The sequence below is a fragment of the Polypterus senegalus genome, chromosome 17, assembly GCF_016835505.1.
Source record: "Polypterus senegalus isolate Bchr_013 chromosome 17, ASM1683550v1, whole genome shotgun sequence".
NCBI lineage: Eukaryota > Metazoa > Chordata > Cladistia > Polypteriformes > Polypteridae > Polypterus > Polypterus senegalus.
Window position 1 is genome coordinate 95695576 of NC_053170.1, and position 20789 is coordinate 95716364.

The following is a 20789-nucleotide window of genomic DNA, read 5'->3' on the forward strand; positions in this document are numbered from 1 at the left end:
GAGAAGCCACTCTTTAGTTTTATCACCATTTACTTGTAATCCTGTCTAATCCAGGCTTCAGTTGTTTTAAAGTGTTATTCAGTTCTTCTATGACAAATGGATCAAAGTGCTTGTCACTGGTGTTCATGACTTGACCCATGTCTTTTTTCATTTTCTTGAGATAACCTTTTTCCTTACTTGGTGGTTTCCCAACTGGTGTGCCACCTCATTAGGTGTTACAGCGGCCGTACGTTTGGGAGGTTTCTTATCAGAATTTCACAGTAAGACGGTGCCATTGCTGGGCGCTCGTTTTATTGGAAATGAGACGGTGTGTACATCACGCGATAAAGCCCGATTCTGCTGCGTGCGCATCCTGAGGGTCTCCGAGTGCCTTCTCTGAGCGGCGCGTTTCTGCCACCATGATGACATGTTCACAGGAGCTTCCCATTCAGTCTAAGGGGGCTTGAGAGGATCTGCCAAGCAAGAAGGAGATAAACTGGCCAGATCCAGGAGTGCAAAGCTTACCCAAGAAGACTCAGAGCTAGGCCTGCTGCCAAAGGGGGTCCTACAAATGTATGGATACATTTGCCAACCTTTCTGTCAAGATGTTCTCGCTGTCTTTGAGGGTGATCGAGTGCAGGCTGATGGGCAAAAACGGGCAAATGTATCCATTTAAAACGAAATCTACAGCTGAATAAAGAGTGCAGAAAGTGAAGGGGTCTGAAGACCCTCTGGACCCACTGTATGTATAAGCACAGGTACGGTTAAGGTGCCTTTCACGGATACCGCAGCTATAAAAAGGCATCACGTTATTAAGATATGGCACCCGAGTAGACGTCTCTTCTTCCTGATTCATTCATTTGTTTTGTGCTTTCAGGACCCCCCCCCCATTCTACGCGACTCAAACTTTGCTTGGCAGAAAATATCCAGTGGGCCAAGACACTCGCCTGCTGCCATCCCACCCCCAAACCCACAAGAGGATCAGCCGGCTTCCCAACTGGATTTTTGACATGCCTGTGCAGTTGCCAGCTGTTGGAAACGTCCGTCTTAAGCCATTCGTCGGCCCCCCTGGAGGCACATTTCTAGTTTTATTAAATATTTGTCTTAATCCTGCTGGATTTTATTTGGATTGCCGTGTTTTGCTTTGACTTGAAGCTACTGTGAGGTGCAGGCTCAGGAGCGGACTGCGTCTCAAAAGCAGCCCGGGAATCCTTCAACGAGTGAGGTAACGAGGTCGACCCACTCGGCCCATTATTCGTTGTCATTTTCTTAATTTGTGATGAGTACGCGGCTCACTGCTTGCCATGCACCTATGATATGAGTTTTATCTAAACTGCTGCAAAACGTAACCTTTAGACAGTTGTTTAGACACAACTTAAAATTTGACGACATACTTGGAAATAAAATGTAATGAAAAATAAATATGTAGTAACACGGCTTACACGTTATTAGAGTACATGTCAAATGTTGATGTCACGTCCAAGTGTTATGTCACGTCCAAGTGACATAACCCTAACCCTAACCCTAACCCTAGTAGGCGTAGCTGCTCATTTACAATGAAATAAATGATAAATGAGGTTATAATGAAAACCTCACATGATTGAAATGTTTTATTAACTTAACGATAAACTAGAAATGCTCCGTCCTAATATGAGAAATTCCTATCCTGTGCTTTATAACTTTATTTCATCGTACTAATAATCGCAGCTGAAAACCACTAATTATTGCTCACACAATCTAAACCAATTATTAATACACCCTCCACGTGTTCTAAATTTGCCGTTGCGATTCCACGATTCCTACTCATTCAATACAAATGAACATACAGAGTGGTGTACAAATAAAACGGATTTCAATTTCGACCTTAATTGAAATATTTAGTTGTTTTAAAAGCTTTTAATTCTGATGCTTTAATCAATTTTAATACCGAATGTTCAACAAGAATATCCCTAACCCTAACCCTAACCCTAACCCTAACCCTAATTTTTTTACTTCAGGTCAAAATTTTGTTTTTAAATATTGGATTGCTTTTTTCTTAGTCTGATTCTATTTTTTACTAAACTGAAAGCCGTTTTTGGTCTTACCTTTATCTGTAAAACTAGCCACCCCCTGTGGCTTCGCCCTCGGAGTAGTGAAACAGGACAGTGAGGAGGCCCACTCCAGACGTCACTCTTCACCCTCCCGTCGGCCCGCAGCCTCTGTCTCGGATTAGCGTGAATATCTCACTCCCGCAAGTGGACTGCGATACTTAGCGCAATGAGAGAAGTCGCAAAATCAACCGGAAGCAAATTCTAGAAAAAAAAAGCCCGGTCTTAATCCGTGAAGTAGTTCTCTCATTCGCTAACTAATCAGAGTTAAGGTTACCCCCCCCCCGCCCAAGGCAGACGCATGAGTGAGGAGGGCACCGCCCCCGATGAGTCTCTCTCAGATTGGCGCTAATAAATCGGTACCGCAAGTGAACTATGACCCTTAGTGCGATGAGAGAAGACGTAAAATCAACCGGAATGTTCAAGCAAATTGTAGAAAAAAACCCAATCTAAATCCGTTAAGTAGTTCTCTCATGAAAAGCAGACAGACATACAAATGGGTCTAAAAAAAAACTAGAAGAAATTTCGTTCTTGGACCACGAAATGTTTAAAACCGTTTCTTAGTGAGCGCCTATGGGCCAAGGGTAACCTACGTTTCAAATCTCAAATCCCAAGTCCTCATGGTTCGGGAGATTTCGTAATGAGTGTATTTGGCTTTTATTCTATACAGGGTGGTCCTGATCTAATTATGCAACTTTTATTACAATGCAGGAAAACAATACAAGAAAAAAAGAATTGTTCGAAATATCTTGTAATAAATGAAAATGGACTTACATTGAATTAATTCACTGATTTTCCATATAATGTCCCACTTGTCCTCCAATTTTTTCTATGTAATAATCTTAATAAGTTATCCATCCATCCATCCATCCATTTTCCAACCCGCTGAATCCGAATACAGGGTCACGGGGGTTTGCTGGAGCCAATCCCAGCCAACACAGGGCACAAGGCAGGAACCAATCCTGCGCAGGGTGCCAACCCACCGCAGCACACACACACAAACACACCCACACACCAAGCACACACTAGGGCCAATTTAGAATCGCCAATCCACCTAACCTGCATGTCTTTGGATTGTGGGAGGAAACCCACGCAGACACGGGGAGAACATGCAAACTCCACGCAGGGAGGACCCGGGAAGCGAACCCAGGTCTCCTATTAATAAGTTATAGCATAATGAAAATTGCATAATTAGATCTGGACCACCCTATATATTGTGACAGACAGCCGGGTCCCATGCCCGGCCGGGACGCCTCTGCTGCATACGTCCCGGGGGAGCCATCATGCACATTGCAGTACCTTCCCTGGGCGCTTGGGGCAGCTCTCCTGGCCGTGGATCCCTCCTCAATCTTCCCCGTGGCTCCATGGGACATGGAGTCCACCACAGCAGCCCGGTTGGGAGATGGGGTGGCTGCTAGGGGGTGCTGCGGACAACCAGCCACCACGCTGGACGGTTTATCAGCCCCACCCGGAGGTGCAATTAAGACCAGCTGCTCAGGCACCTGGAACACTTCCAGGTGGGGTATAAAAGGGCCTGCCTCCCAGCAATCAAGGCCAGAATCAGGAGGAAGAGGACGAGGTTGCCTGGGAGGAGTGGGGGAGCAGGAAAGTTTGGTTTGTGTGGGTTTTTGTGCTTGGGACTGTGTTGGGCCTGTGGGACACGGGGAAGGCATGTGCCCACGGCTGAAGGAAATAAAAAGCCCTTTGAGTGTGAACACGTGCCTCTGCGTAGTCTGTGCCGGGTCGGGCGCTATATAGCGCCTTTATCACTATATATATATATATATATATGTATACAGTGGAACCTCGGTTCACGACCATAATTTGTTCCAAAACTGGTCGTAACCTGATTTGGTTGTGAACTGAAGTAATTTCCCCCATAGGATTGTATGTAAATACAATTAATCCGTTCCAGACCACACGAACTGTATGTAAATAAATATTTGTTTTACATTTTTAAGCACAAATATAGTTAAATTACACCATAGAATACACAGCGTAATAGTAAACTAAATGTAAAAACATTGAATAACACTGAGAAAACCTTGAACAACAGAGAAAACTAACACTGCAAGAGTTTTCGCTATAGCGCTACGAACCACTTGCTAAAAACACTTTTTTTTAATGAAAAATCCGTAATTTAATAAACCACCAAGAAAAAGTAACATTGCAACAATGCACACTACGAACTGATCGCTTAAAACAGAAGTGAAAAAGAAAACAAGACCGGTGCATTCTTTAACTGCCTTCTCTGCCTTATGCGTCCAGCCCTCTCTCTCGCTCGCTCACTTATGTGTGCGCGCGTCTCTTCACGTGGCTGTGTGTGTGTCGCGCTCTCTCTCGCTCGCTCGCTGCACTGTGTACGTGTTCCGAGACGTTCCACTGTGTATATATATAAGAAGATTAAGTCCATGTGCCTATCCTTTGCAACGAAAATCTCGGTCACTTTCTTGTAAAAGTCCCTCCTTATTTTCCTTTAGTTTTAAAAATCTTAAACCTCCATTTTGGCGGTCAGTCGGAACAAAAAAATAAAACTAAAAATAAACGAACCGCCGCAGTGCACTTGACTTTCTGATATCGCTAATTTATCGCCGCCTCTGCGTAACTCACATGCGCCCCCTTCAGGGCAGCACGGTATTGTCTGCATCACCTTGTGCCTTTTCACTGCGGTTTTAATGTCCGATCAGCAAGATTAAATATGTGACACACATTCATTAAAGTGGAAAGTCAGGTGTATAATAAACGTGTCTGCAAACCTTATATTGGCGACATACAGAGAGGCAGCAACAGGCACGCGCAATCGCACACATCAACCCCGTGTGTCAGGGAGCGCGCTGTCCGAGGTTTGGCCCGTGTATTTGAACAGGAAATGCTCCAATTTAACGATTTTGACGATAAAAACGATCAAAGTTATTGGAATCATACAGAAAACAAATTTATAGCACACAACCAGTGGACACGTATATTTTATGTTATCATTATTAGTTTTTTACTTTTCTTGATGACAGGTGCCTCCCCTCACCGCAGGTCCCTGCTGTAAATACTTTCCAAGCTGCTATTGTATGGTGACAATGCTGCCTTTCTGCTAATTACGGCTGAAAAGACTGGAGTTCTGAGCGCTTTGCCTTTACATGTCAAAACGTTCAAAAGGATATTACGGTTTTTATGTAAAGCCTGTCGAGTTTTCTTCTTCCAGGTGTTACTGTGCTACGTACAAATCTGAATTTAAGCTTTTCTCGCTCGTTTTTCACTTCATATTCGCAATGCCCTTTAATTACCTTCTCCCCTTGAGCAAATTTAGGATTGTGATTGATTTGGAGGACGATTCGTAACAACTAAACTAAATGGATAAGGCGATGACAGGCTGGACAAGACGCCCTGGGGGGTCAAGGGGGCAAATACCAATCAAGTCTCACAGATATTGGGCCCTCCTGCTTAGGTACTGACACGTTCGTAACTAAATGCCAACGTTGTCACCTTCTTTGTCACGGAGTACGCCTTAAAGTGCACCGTTTGCTGTCACCTTACTTGTGCAGTGCGAGCCTCCTGTCAGCGCTCAGTGACAAACAAAAAAAAAAAAAAAAGAGAGGAAGGGCTGGCATTCCAAAGAGCCACAAAGAGGGGCTTGGAGCGCCATCTACTGACACGATCTGCGCAGTGCGGTCTCAGCACAGCACAGCTCCACCTTTATTTGATTAGCAAAAATCTGCGACAGCTTCCCATTCAGACACTAAATCATCCCTAATCCTTCCTTACTCCTAGCAATCTTTCTTTTTCATTCCATATGTGGCATCAATGACTAGACAGAACCAACATGGCACTTACAATGAAAAAGGGGTTAAGGTGTCCGGTGGGCCCCCTCATTATAAAATTGAAAACAGCAAGTCACACCTGCAGCCCTTTGAAAGTCTTTCGCCTCAGTCAGTTCATTGGGATAAAAGGTGGGATGTGCTGCCATCTACTGGCCACAACTGGTAACTGCACTCAAAGTCAAAACATCTGACGTCCAGGCACCGGACTTGAGAGACAAATTGAAAATGTACGGCAGTAGCATAGAAGCTTAAACTGTGCACTACTGAAAATTTTAATTTATAAAAGTATTTTAAAATATTGATTTTGGTTTACAGACTCAATTTTGAATTGTATCCCCTCATACTGTACTAGAACAGTGTTCCTGGGGGTCCTCTATGGCTGAAGGGTTTTCTTCCCACCAGTCTCACACTCAGCCCGTGAGTCCGTTTACCTCTCATCACACTTTCGTCTTTACGTTTTGCACCAGACCCCTTCACTCCCACCAGTCCGGGACCCTCCGTCACGCTCACACATTCATGTCTTCAGACATGACGGGGATAAATGCGATTCAAAGCAACAGCAACAATCCATCGCTTTTCGCTCTTTGTCTTTGTGGCCATCGTGATGTCCCGCAGTGAAACGAAGCGAGTGCACTGGCCAAGCCGCACGCTCCTGGTGTTTATGCTGCTCTACTGGGATTTTAATTATTCTGCACTGTGGACCATTAGAACCATTTTGAGGAGCCCAAAATTGTGCACCGATCCCAGTCCTGCTCACCGGTGAACTGCCTGCAGAGCTTTGAGACAGGATTGCACGGAGACGCAGATCTGGAGAAGACCACCAAAAAAAAAAAAAACCGGCCAAGAGCACAATGGCCCCCATAATCCTAAAATGGAAGACGTTTGGGACAACCACAAAGAGAATTTATGGGAGCAGGGCTTTGATAAGAGAGAGAGGTGGAGCTCCAGAGAACCTGCGTGGAGATGGGAGAAACTTCCAGAAGGAACCACCATCATCACCAACACTCTACCGATCAGAGTGGCCACACAGAAACCTGCTTGGACTTCATAAAAAGGAGCATCAGATTCCTGCAGTCAGATGAAACCAAACTTAGCGTCATGGCTGGAGGAATCGTCATCACCTGCACAATTCCATTCCAACAGAGAAGTGTGGAGATGGCAGCATCAGGGACTGGGAGACTAGAAAACCTTGAGGGAAGGCTGAATGGAGCAAAGTATGGAGATATCCTTAATGGAAACCCTCATCCGGAGAACACCGGACCCCCAGACAGGGCTGAATGTTCACCTTCCAACAGGAGTCAAAGCAAAGACAGCACAGGAGTTGGCTGAGGGTCGACGCTGGGAATTGTCCTTGAGTGGCCCAGCCTGAGCCTGGACGTGAACCCAACCGAACATCTCTGGAGAGACCTGACCATAGCCGTCCACCATCGATCTTCATCCAACTTAACAGAGCCCGGAGAGGATCTGCAGAGGAGAATGGCGGAAACATCTCCAAATCCAGGTGGTGAAGCTTGTCGCGTCAGACCCAAAGATGCTTCAGTGAAGAACTGAAGGGGTCCAAATACGCCTGTCAATGTGGCATTTCAGCGTTTCACCAGCTATTTAATAAAACTCTTAAGGTCAGTGTGTGTGTTATGTGTGTTCCAGTCCCTCGGAGCAATCCGATTGGTCCGTTTGGCTTTGATGTGATTGATTCGTTTCGCTAATATGTGATTGGTCCATTTGGTTTTGGTGACACGAACAGAGGAGGAGGATGTGCGAGCGTGAGACACACAAGGAGGAGTAAAGGCACAGGAGGAACGCTGAGAGAGTCGCCTTCAAAGATGGGAAGTGTAAAGGAGGCGAGCGAGGATCCTCGAAAATCATAACCAAGGCTGAGGCGGATACCGAGGAGGGAAGGCGATGAAAGTAAACATAGGGTGAGCGATGAAATCAAGAATGTGCATCAGAGGGTCTCCACCCAGGTTTACCTGAGGTAAAGGATCCCACCCCTGGGGCAAGAAGGGGGGACACTGCCGCTAATCCTGTCGTCTCTTTTCTCACCCACATCGGCGAGATTGGGGCAAGTGACTCCGCCCCTTCCAGCCAGCGCCCTATAAAAGACCCAGAGCGAGGCGTCTCAATGCAGACCCCCAGCTGCGCCTGAGAACAACCCGTTTTATCGAGCAGCTCATGGAGACAACATTCTTGTTTGGTTGAAATGTCTTCTGTACTATCGGGCACCTCGTTTGTTTGAGATGTTTGCAGGAAAGGCACTATATAAATAAAACATATTATTATTATCATTGCGTTAAGATTAAAAGGGGTGACGCTGGTGGCGCCCCAGCACTTCCTTGAGATCCACGCGTGCCCTTCCGCCCGTCTACAGCTATTACCAGTCTTGGACAGGTAGCAAGGCTAATATAAAAATGAGCAAAACATCCCAAAATTCTGCTTTCGCTTTGTCATTCTGGGGTATTGAGTGTTGTTCGACGAGGGTAAAAATGAATTGGCTGCGACATAACCAAATATGACAAAAGTGCAAATCCTTTATGAATGGAGCTTATCCTTCACCCAGTTATAAACGTCTGCCAGCAGAGGGCAGCAACACCCTCCTCTTCCACGGCTGCTTACACACGGCCAGCTAACATCACGCCTGTGACTAAGGCCTCCTCTCATGATTGACGACTACTAATAAAATTAATTCACATCACCGTTTCGTCAAATCCAAAAGAAGAAGCCCACCCAAGCAGTTCAAGAAAGTCCTTAACTCACCTGCTTTCGCTGTCCAGAAAGACCGAGCTGCTGCTCTCGCCCAAGGCTTCGCTGACCGGAGAAAGACAGAAGGGGGACGAGAAGGTGTCCGAGTCGGAGCCCATTGTGCTGTCCCTACTGACGTCGTCGGCGGAGAGGTCACAGGAGCCCTCGTCCTCGCCGGTCTCTACATTGTTGTCCCCACAGGACTCTGCGTCCTCCTGGGGAGCCGTGGTGATTGTCGGTGGGTTCCCGTCATTGCTGCTGTTCACGTTCAGGGGGCTGGAGATGTGTACAGCGTCATTCACTCTCTGAGTCACAGTCAGGACCTCTTCGTCTTGTTCCCCCTCTCCCTCTGTTCTTTTCACGGGGCCTTTTTTTTCCACCTGGTTTTGGGAGTGCCCCTGCCCGTGCCTGCCTCTGCGGCGGGGGGCTTTCCGAACTGGGGAGCTCTCTGGAGTGATGTAGCGCAGTGCCTCCTCGTCCTGCCGTTGAATGCGGGAATTGGGAACCCACGTGACAACCAAGGTGGTGCCCAGCAATTCGTCCTTCTCCATATGGATACAAAGGTACCCTGTGGGGAAGATAAGAAAGGGACAAGCTGGGTGACAAATTGGGACACTTCGGAACAACAGATTGACATTTCTTTTTATTCATTTTGCATCTATGAAAGAAATTATATTGAGAGCGGGTCAAGGAAGGGCCTATGACTGGCTTGTGTGGGGTCATACAAGGGATGACATCTGCCTTCTACAGACCAGCCAATGCAGCTTTAGTCCACCTTAATAAAATGACCGTCTATGTAGCTGTGTTCGTCTGGTTGCTATTCCAACAGATGGCGCACCTCAAACATTTGTAGCAGGGTTTCTTAAACATTTTTTTTCTCATCATCCTATTATACCCCCCTTGGAGAAGTCATAGCGGAGCAAAGTCGATTGTTTAAACAACTTCCCATAAAACACAATGGTGAGTTGCAACCCAAAAGCACATCATGTCATCACAGACATAAATAATAATATCCGCCACACCATACGTCACCGCAGGTCTAGGCCGGCAGTTTCATGGCAGAAGTTCACGTTAAGGGTTAGTGTGATTAGCGTGACGTATAACGTGTAGCGATGTCACTTCCTCCATGAAACTACTGGTGTACATCTGCAGTGGTGTAGGGTGCTATGGCTCTGCAGTCGGATCCTTCTCCACATTAACACTGCTTGTACGAATACCATACCAAATGGCATATAAATGAGACATTTGCATTGCATTTGTCATTCCAACAGATGGCACATCGGAAACATTGGCAGTAATTCATTTTATTACTACAAATGCTTGTGATGCACCATCCGTGGGAATAACAAATGTAGTGCATTTTTTTACTAAATGCATTACGGAATACATTCCTAAAGATGGTGCGCTGTAAACGTTAATGCTGAATACACTGAGGTCTACGACGATTACTTCAATTTCAACTCATCTATGACAGTTGGCACAGCTAGTTTGTTAATAAAAGGACAAGTTTATGGGTGTGTGTCTGTGTATCTGTGTGCTCATCCGGTTGATGTGTCTGTGTTATATGCCATCTGGCATGGGAACCATAAAAACAGTGCTAATATTTGTGGTGCGCCATCTGTTGGAATGAAAAATGGAATGTGAATTTCCCCTTGGGATTAATAAAGTATCTATCTATCTATCTATCTATCTATTTACTACATGCATTACAAAATACATTTCAATAGATGGTGCACTGCAAATGCTAACGATGAAAACGTCCAACAGAGAGTAACTGCTGGATGGACAGAAATCAGCTTGTCCACTTTAATAAAAGGACAAGTGCTCGTGCGTCCATTTGGTTGTTATGTCTCTCTCATTCCAACAGATGACACATCGCAAACATTTTTAATAAAAAAAAATGCGTTGCATTTTGTCTTTCCTACAGATGGCGCATCACAAACATTAACTCTGCTTTGACGAATCTCATACTCAATGCCATATAACAGACATACATGCTTTGTATTTGTCTTTCCAACAGATGGTGCATTACAGGCATTAACACTGCTTTTGCAAATCGCATACCAAATGACATCACCATACATCTAGACTAGCAGTTTGGTAACAGAAGTTTACAAGTCACAACAAATCAAATTGATTGACATGCTAACCACACCAAACCCTACCTTTAACAACACCGACCCCTAATGTTAAGTACATATGTATAGCATTTGTCATTCCAGCAGATTCCAACACATGGCACATCACAAATATCTGTTTCCTGAATATTTTTTTGTATCCCGATTATGCCTTCTTTGTGTCTTTGAGACCCAGAATCACTGCCAACAGTCATTTTGGGAGGAGGGGGGAGTCTCCCCTTGGAGAAATGCCCCCGACAGTCATCCTGGTGACCCTTTCCTATTGAGTACTATTGTGAATCATGACTATGCACATTCCTAATTCAGACAACATGTGACCAACAATGGATCCTGACCCATATATTAAGAATAAATTTACTAATGCATGCTATTACTATACACATTTGTGATGCACCATCTGTTGGAACAACAAATTAAATGCATTTTATTAGTAATTGCATTACAGAATACATTGCAATTGTAAAAGTTAACATTGATGTCTGTGCGGATTTCTTCTCATCACAGACTGGTAACACAGCTAGTGCCTTATTAATGGAGATGTGGCCACATCGCCAGTAGCTTGGAGGAGCAGGTGGGCCTAACAAAGTGGGCCCAGAGTGAACAGGGCCTCTAAAAAATATATGAAAAATTCATCCTGAAATAATTTCCTAAAAAGGAATTTGTGGTTTTAGTTTTGAAGTAATGCAAGGACCAAAGATGGCACATTTGAAGACCGCTTCACCACCAGGCATCAGAATTAAACTGGCATTGCACATCCACTAACAGTAACTAAAGGGCCAGCTTTAAAATTATTAATTAAACCAAAAAGAAGGAGCACAAGAACAGGGAGTGAATGCCGGCACCTTCAACCCATGCCAAGAATTTAACGTGCGCACAAACAACACACTCCAGGCTGCAGGGCACAACCGTCCTTCTCGAGAGGCCGGGCACATTGGCAGGACCTCAGTTTATGAGTAACTGCGCCTTCTGCCAGATGTGCCGTTCTTGACTTTGCCAAGAGTAGAAATGAAGACTTCTACTGACCTTGTGAGATTTGTACAAAAAATAAGGCTCGTAAACGAGTAAGAATCAAGCCATGGCTGCAGTCAGTCGCTGAGGACTCTTTAGCATTATGTTTAAGCCCGGAAGAAACAAAACAAAAATGTTCAGCGAGAAGAAAATGTTAATGCTAACACGAGAAAAATACTATAAACGTGTAACAGAATGACGTTGTCACACACAGAAAATAGTTTACGGGCTCAAAAATAAATGTTTCTCAGCCGAGCCAAGGGGTGGCGCTGTCCAGTAATACTCTCTCCTCTTCCACCTCTGCAGACCCTCAAAAGGACCCGCCTCCTAAAGACATCACTTCCACTCACCGAGATCCCTCCTTCTGATGACACCACTTCCGGTTCCGGTTCCACAAACCCCCTCCTCTTCCTGTCTCCAGCATATTTATCTGCCATCTTTATAACATGCATCACTTCCATTTTGAACGCTCTCTTCCATTTTTATATATACGGGTTTACAAATCCTCAAACCTTCATGCTTGAGCCCAAGTCTTATTACAATGGAAACACCAAAACGTCAACACAAATGCAGCACCTAAAGGCATGCCGAGAGTCTGGTGCTGTACCGATGCAAATTCAGCCCACATCCTTCGCGTGACAAGTATGAAGTCCGTCACCAGCCTGATGTCACAATCGGGACAGTACATGCGGTTTTCTTTGTGCACTTTTCTTATATTTTTCGTGGAATGTCAGCGCCAGATCCGCACGATTGACAAGCCCCTTGCATAACTGCAGGCTACCACAGCTCAAGGCGTAGTGACTCCCACATTTCCCCTGACACACGGTGAACAGCGATCAGGGGGGCTAACGTCTTACTCGTCCTTCCACTTGACCACAGTTATTTTGCCTTTTTTGTTATGCAGCTACTGTCGCACCGCGCGATCGAAATTACAGAGAAAATCGATGTGGTTCCTACATTTACTTGGCAGGCGCCTTATCCTAGTTGAGGATATGCACACTTCTGATTTTTTTTTCTTATTTTAATACTAAATGACATGCAGCCACATATTATTATTATTATTATTTACATGTATATTGTCATTTATTTTCACTACTCATAGTGAGTGGGGAGCCACTTCAACCACCACTAATGTGCAGCACACACCTGGATGATGCAATGGCTGCCATTTTTGTGCCAGTATGTCGTTAGGTGGTGATGTGGTGAGGCATAGTTAGCCAGTTAGAGACAGGGGGTGATTAGGGGGCCGTAATGACCAGGCCAATGATGGCAATTTAGCCTAGACATTGGGATATACCCTGCTCTTTATGAAGGATGCCCAGAGATCTTTGAAGACCACAGAGACCTCAGTTTTATGTCTCTGAAGGATGGCGCTGGGGCACTGGGGTCCATATTTGGACCACAGGGTTTGAACGGCCTCACCAACACTTCTTCCAGATACAACCCAAGCTTTTATTTCTTTGGTTGGTGTGTCATTCAAGTACTGACCGGGCCTGAACATGCTTAGCTTCAGGTGGATGACCTCTTCTGAAGTGCATGTTGCAGAATTACTGCATGAAAAATGCTTCCCGACAGAAACTGATTGCTTTCCTTCTCTTGTGAATGGCACCAATTCTGCCAGAAGTGAAATGTAATTTATTTTTACAGAAAATTTTGCTGGTAATTCACCACATTTTGCTCAATCCTAGAGACAAGTAAGGTCAGAAGAAGTCACCTGGATGATGCTCTCCCAGGCCGTGCAGCAGTTCAGATGGATGGACACAGACATTGTTCTTGGAGTAGATGATCTCTCCATCCAGCACCAAACGGGAGCCTCCTGAGCTGGTATTTAAGGTCAAGAGGTCCGAGGCCTTTGAGGAAGCACGTCGCAAGAGCCGACCCAGAGACATTTCCAGAAACTTCTTTCCATTATCTGAATGATTTCCAGCAGAGTTCCAGAGGGTGAGCAGGAGCTGTGTTGGGGGAAAAAACAAGAGAAAAATTGATTGTTTATCGTTTGTGCAAACTAAAACCCCAGGCCTAAATAATTTAATCTATACACATATGTTAGGTACACATCGGGACCGATTCAGATATGGATGCAGATGAGCTTAGGTTAAGCTGAGCATGCATCACATGCTTGTTTTAAGTAAAGTTGGTCTGATCATTTAAACTGTACCTTAATGTCAGCATTTAGAAGAGAGATTGGCCATCCAGGGGTGGATCTTTACCCACTGATTTAGTGGAGGAGTCGGTACGATGGTGCTTGAGTACTCTTTAGGGGTCCAGAGGACGCTAGGGGAGTGTGAAGGAAGATGGGAGGACAGCCAGCCAAGATAGGGGTCAGAAGTGAGGACCCCCGCTACTAGAGTCTGCCCCGGCTAAGCAATCCATTGGGTGAGCTGGGGAGATAGGGGAGTGGGAGTTACGCTGGGCTCAGTTTAAGAAAGAAGAGTAAGGATGCCCTGCGGTGGGCTGGCGCCCTGCCCAGGGTTTGTTCCTTCCTTGCACCCTGTGTTGGCTGGGATTGGCTCCAGCAGACCCCCGTGACCCTGTGTTAGGATATAGTGGGTTGGATAATGGATGGATGGATGGATGGATGGAGTGAGGACCCGATGTCTGTGTTGTTTTATTCTGTTTATATCTTTGGATTATTTATTGTCTTTATTTGTTTTTAACTCATGGACTGCCACAGATTTTATGGAATATTTATTTATTTATTGGAGACAGAATGCGCTACACTTTTGGATACTACTTTATTGTCTGGTTTTAAATAAAAGTACTTAAATATGTTGTACCAACCCCTTGCTGATTGTATGTAGTCCACATTTGGCCCATCTCAGGGTACATTATCAACAGTTCTGGGTTCAAGAGGTCCCAGAAAAGTTCCTGCAGTGTAGAACCAACCCGGAGCGCCACAGAAGCATAAACAGAATTGATTTTACCGGTGTGCTACGGATTACGAGCATTATGCAAATGTTCTAAGAACACAGGCAAACTAAAAAACATTTGACCAGAAAAGAGAAAATCGACAATTTTGAAAATGTCTGCTAATGCACCACGAGAGCAGCAACAAGGCACAGAATTAAAGAACGGGTTTAATTAACAACAAGAATCGGCACCTCATTAAGCAGTTGGTTGGAGTGAAATTGGTTGGAGTTTGAGGCCCTGACTTAGCTGGTCTTCTGTCGGCTCCCTCACTTCACATTTCATTTCACTTTGAGTGCCATTTAAGGAAAGACCTGAAGCAATTCCGAGGAACGATTAAGAAATTCAGGGGAACAAATCTTAAAAGAGGAGTCAATTAAAATTAATTCACAAGACGTTAATTAGCAGCACAAACAGGGCACTCATTAAGAAAAGGGTTAGAATAAAAACCACGGTGGTCCTCCAGGACTGGAATTGGTGACCCCCTGTATTATGGGGATTTTTCTTTTATATCACAGAACTGGATCCGCCATGTAGATTGGTAGTTTTGTAGCAGTGCTACCACTGGATAGACTCCATTTCCCAGCAGCCCCAATGTGGATTACCCTCATTTGATGTCTAAAACAGGTGCAGGGGCTGCTGGGGACGAGAAGGGCAAACCGGAAAACTTGATAAGGGGCGGCGAAGCAACAAGAGGGAGATCCTGTGTGTCCCTTCCTAAGTAACCACCGTAAAGTCGTTTGTACCCAGGATCGTTTCTCGCAAGGTTGAATGGAGAGTCTTGTGCCTGTCTGTCGTGTGAATTGCAGTCGTGCATCTTCAGAGGGTGCACTCCCGCTAATCTCACTCCTCGCCGCTCAGGACTACCAGTTGGACTGTTTCATTCATTTATTACAGAAGTTGTTGCCGGGATCGTTATCATCATCTTTACACCATACCATTTCATCTGTTTCTGCCACATTGGAACCGTGATAAGGACGTTGTCGTGAGCGTTTATTGTCGGGATTGATTGTCGGGTGTAATATTTGTACCGCCAAAGGGGAAAGGGAAGGCTGTCTGATTTTTGTTGTTTAGATTTAAACTTACGCTTTAGATAGACACTATATAATAGATAGATAGATAGATAGATAGATAGATAGATAGATAGAAATGAAAGGCACTATATAATAGATAGATAGATAGATAGATAGATAGATAGATAGATAGATAGATAGATAGATAGATAGATAGATAGATCCAGATCTAATTATGCAATTATGAAAAGACGAACACATCACACCTGCTGTTCGACTGACAACCATCTCTCTGCCATTTTGGAATGCAGGGCATGTGCTGCCATCTATTGGCAACAAAAAGATTTTTTGTGAATTCTCTATGTAATAAACTTAAGTTATAGCGTAATGAAAATTGCATAATTAGATCTGGGATTGGCTCCAGCAGACCCCCGTGACCCTGTGTTAGGATATAGCGAATTGGACGATGACTGACTGACTGACTGACTGACTGACCGACTTAATATATTTCACACATTTGTTTGATTCGTGTCTCTGTCTGTGAGCGAGCGTGAGTCGGGCCAAGGCTGGGTGCGTTCCTGGAATCCCCACCGAAACAATAAATACCGACGGAGTGAACCTGAGTGGCACCGGACCCCTACAGTTTGGTTTTGATTCTATGAGGTTATTTGGGCTGTTTTCGCCGCCATTTTTGTTAATTCACACTCAACCCCATTTTGTGCATCTGTCGTTTATAGGGGCATCTCCTCAGGGGTCGTGACGTTTGTCAACAAAGTGAAGGGTATAAATGGTCACCGAAAAGTTTGCGTGAATTCAAAACAGACCCTCTTTTTGAGTCTTTCGAACCTTCGCTTATTTTTGGATTCTCTGGTTTTCGACTCCCGTTTTTGACCTCCATTTCTGTCTCACGTTTTGGCTTTGTTGCGGTAGTCGTATCGTCTGCAGTTTTCATTATTTTTTCATGTTTCCGACTTCGCCTTTTCTCCCGGGTTACTGTCCAAACATACTTGCTAGCCCCCCGAGCCCATTATCCACCTTGTCTGCTTGGCTCAGTTGACTAGTTTTTGACGTTCTTGCAACACCCCATGACTACAATTTTCTGGTTTCACGCCCAGAGCGTATTATTTCTGATTCTTGATCTCCCGTCTTTTGACCTTGCTTAGTGGATACGTCTCTTTCCCTTTTCCCCCCATAATTCCATTTGTCACTTAGACTGCTGCCATTTTGTGCAGCCTGTGCGGTTAGAAAACGTTAAAAAAAAGTCCCTGAAAATGTGAAAATGACAGGAGGAGGCCTCGGCCAATCAGCGGCAGACTTTGCGCACATCATAACTGCTAGAAACTCCACATCAACATTCAAAATGCAAATACGTTACGTGACGGTAATTAAAATTTAATTTTTTTTTTCCATCAGACAACCACAATCAGGTGGAATGTGGGCAAGCGGGAAGAGACAGACAAAGAAATGGCCCCCAGAAAGCATCGCAAAGGAAAATTAGCCCTCTGATTCACGCAAAGAACAGGGCCCTGTCCATTTAATTAGAGCTACAGGCCTAATAAATAATTCAGCTGGATGTTGCTGACAGAACAAGGTGGCTGACGCTGCAGAAATGAGCTGCAGGCTGGGAACCGAGTCCCCTTTCACTCATTATCAAAAACAGCACAACAGGGAGAAAACCACGGAAAACAAAAAGTGCCGGGGAGGAACGGCTACGTGCGGGATTAAAGCGCAACCTCAAAAGCAAATCTGAAGAATAGCAGCACGGCCACGGACAGCCATGAGCATTCATCAAGGACGAACGCGATAAGCTAAACGAGAGACGGAAATTCAACGAGAAGTGGAGATTAAATAATCGCCGCTGCCCGGGTCATCCCTCTGCATTTGATTGGATGGATCTTAACCTCGAAGAGCAAAGTTCACGAGAGGTTTAGTGGTTTATAGGATTGTATGTTCAAAACTACCACGTGTACCGAGTGCAGTGAAGTTCCCACTTGTACATCCTAATCAACATACAACACGCTCTGGTAACGTGATTAGCAAGAACTACCGGACCTCCAAACTCCTTACGTCAAGTTATCATAATAGGCCTGATACACCGATTCTCCAACTAATGTCTACTCCATTAAAGCTACACAGCTTCTTTTACAAGCCACCCCAGCAAGAGGAAGGTGCCATCCATCCATTCATCCATCCATCTTCCAAACATGCTTATCCAGAGCATAGAAATAGGGAAGATGTAGTCTAACACAGCAAGCATCGGGTGCAAGGCAGGAACAAACCCAGGATGGGTCACCATAAACATCTGCTCCTTATGGACAAGCTGACAGACATGGGAGTAGATTCACACCTGGTGCCATGGATCGTGGACTATCTTACAGACGGACCTCAGTAAGTGCATCTCGGGAACTGCAGGTCTGACATTGTGGTCAGCAGCACAGGAGCACCGCAGGGGACTGGACTTTCTCCGGTCCTGTTCAGCCAACATACACCGGACTTCCAATACAACTTGGAGTCCTGCCACGTGCAAAAGTTCGCTGACGACTCTGCTATGGTGGGCTGCATCAGGAGTGGGCAGGAGGAGGAGTATAGGAACCTAATCAAGGACTTTGTGAAATGGTGCGACTCAAACCACTTACACCTGAATACCAGCAAAACCAAGGAGCTGGTGGCGAATTTTAGGAGGCCCAGGCCCCTCATGGACCCCGTAATCATCAGAGGTGACTGTGCAGAGGGTACAGAGCTACAAATACCTGGGAGTGCAGCTGGATGATAAATTGGACTGGACTGCCAATACTGATGCTCTGTGTAAGAGAGGACAGAGCCGACTATACATCCTTAGAAGGCTGGCGTCCTTCAACATCTGCAATAAGATGCTGCTGATGTTCTATCAGACGGTTGTGGCGAGCGCCCTCTTCTAGACGGTGGTGTGCTGGGGAGGCAGCATAAAGAAGAAGGACGCCTCACGCCTGGACAAACTGGTGAGGAAGGCAGGCTCTATTGTAGGCACAGAGCTGGACAGTTTGACATCCGTGGCAGAGCGACGGGCGCTGAGCAGACTCCTGTCAGTCATGAAGAATCCACTGCATCCACTGAACAGGATCATCTCCAGACAGAGGAGCAGCTTCAGAGACAGACTGCTGTCACCGTCCTGCTCCACTGACAGACTGAGGAGACCCCACACTATGCGACTCGGGGGGTAAACGTTAACATTATACAAAGTTATTGTCTGTTGTACTTCCATTGTTATCACTCTTTAATTTAATATTGTTCTTTATCAGTATGCTGCTGCTGGAGTATGGGAATCTCCCCTTGGGATTAATAAAGTATCTATCTATCTATCTATCTATCTATCTACCATTCCTCCATTCATCATACATTTAAATTCTCTCACGCTGCAGCAGTCATCCCAAATAGTGGGATGAAAAGTGAGAACATGATAATCTCCGATTGTGCGACCCACTTTTTAACATATAAGTGAATTTGCAACCCACCAAGGGGTTCAAATCGAGTGCACTCATCATGGCGTTAAGTGTGATCTTCAGAGCAGTGACCCCTTGCGACCCACCATGATCCCACTTTGTGATCCACAGTGTGTCTGGTTTTCACTCCCTCCACGGTACAGAAACGGCACTTGTTAAAATGACTTACGAGCTCCTTATGGCAGCTGATTCTAGTTTAATTCCTATTCTCATCCTCCTTGATCTGAGTGCGGCCATTGTCACTATTTGTCACACCACACTCCTTAATAGATTATCTTCGATTGGCATTGCCCACACTCCACTAGACTGGTTCAGATCCTACCTCTCAGGCCGCACTCAGTTTGTTCAGCTTCAAAGTTTCACATCCCAACCCACCGCTGTTACTTCAGGTGGGCTCTGTCCTGGGTCCCCTCCTCTTCATTCTTTACCTCCTTCCCCTTGGCAGTATCTTTCGTAAACCTCACATTAGCTGCCACTGTTATGCTGATGACCCCCAGCTCTATCTCACTAGCAAACCTCCTGCTTCCTCTCCACCCTCCTCGCTTACTCATTGCACAGCACAAATCAGATCCTGGTTTTCTTCAGTTAAATAACGAGTGACAGCACTGAGGTTCTCCTCATTGGTACAAAATCAACATTATCCAAAGCTGATCGTTTTTTCCTTTGTTATTGATAATTCCTCTGTCTGCCCTTCCCCACAGGTGCCACCCTTGACAGTATTTTATCTTTTCAGCCCCCGGTCTGCAGATTTCCACTTGCGTAACATTCATTGTATTCGCCCCACACCACTGCTATCCTCGTTCACAGCCTTGTCACTTCTCGTCTCGATTATTGCAATTCCCTTTACTTTGGTCATTCTCACAAGTCTCTTTATCAGCTTCAACTGGTCCAGAATTTAGCTGCCCGCATCATTACAAGAACCCCCTCCACTCACCATAGCGCTCCCGTCTTGCTGTTCAGTTCCGCATTCAATTCAAAATTCTCCTGTTGACTTTTAAGGCTCTCCACGACCTCGCCCGTCCATATCTGTCTGACCTCCTCCATGTCGCCATTCCCTCCCGTACCCTTAGATCCTCTTCCTCCATCCACTTCACTGTCTCCTTCATCCCGTCTTACCACCATGGGGAGCAGAGCATTCAGTTCAGTTCTAAACTCACTACCATCTAACCCTAACCCTAACCCTAATTTTGTGAATTTCCCCTTGGGATTAATAAAGTATCTATCTATCTATCTGAGCTTAGAAATATTGAATCATTCTCACTTTTCAAATCTAAACTTAAAACTCATTTGTTTAAGATGGCTTATTCTCTTTAATTACATTTGCTCTGTCTGATTTTCCATCTATCCATCCATTTCCCAACCCACTATATCCTAACACAGGGTCACAGGCAGGGCCGTTCTTAGCAATTTGGGGGCCCTACACGGTTCAGAAATGTGCAGGCCCCATATGGGGGGGTTTGGGGGTTCCGGGGGGGCAGAGCCAAACCCCCGCCACCCCCCGAGCTCAGGAACACGTTTTAATAAAACCTCCAGAAAAGAACAATAAAATTTAGGATGAGGAGGGTATCGTGACTGGCACAGACAAGGGCCCCATGCCCACAGCCCGACAAAAAAAAAAATTGTAAGT

The 20789-nt window shown here is 45.3% G+C and overlaps 1 protein-coding gene across 1 annotated transcript in view; it reads right to left on the reverse strand.

The window, feature by feature from the left end:
* Positions 1-20789, reverse strand: part of tbc1d16 (TBC1 domain family, member 16) — a 162124-nt gene that overhangs the window by 115082 nt on the left and 26253 nt on the right. Inside the window, exons 2-3 of the mRNA XM_039740410.1 lie at positions 13478-13715; positions 8633-9185 (exon numbers count right to left, since the gene is read on the reverse strand). Of these exons, the coding sequence (XP_039596344.1) occupies positions 8633-9185; positions 13478-13652 (728 nt within the window). The 5' untranslated portion in view covers positions 13653-13715. The remainder of the gene's footprint in view (positions 1-8632; positions 9186-13477; positions 13716-20789) is intronic.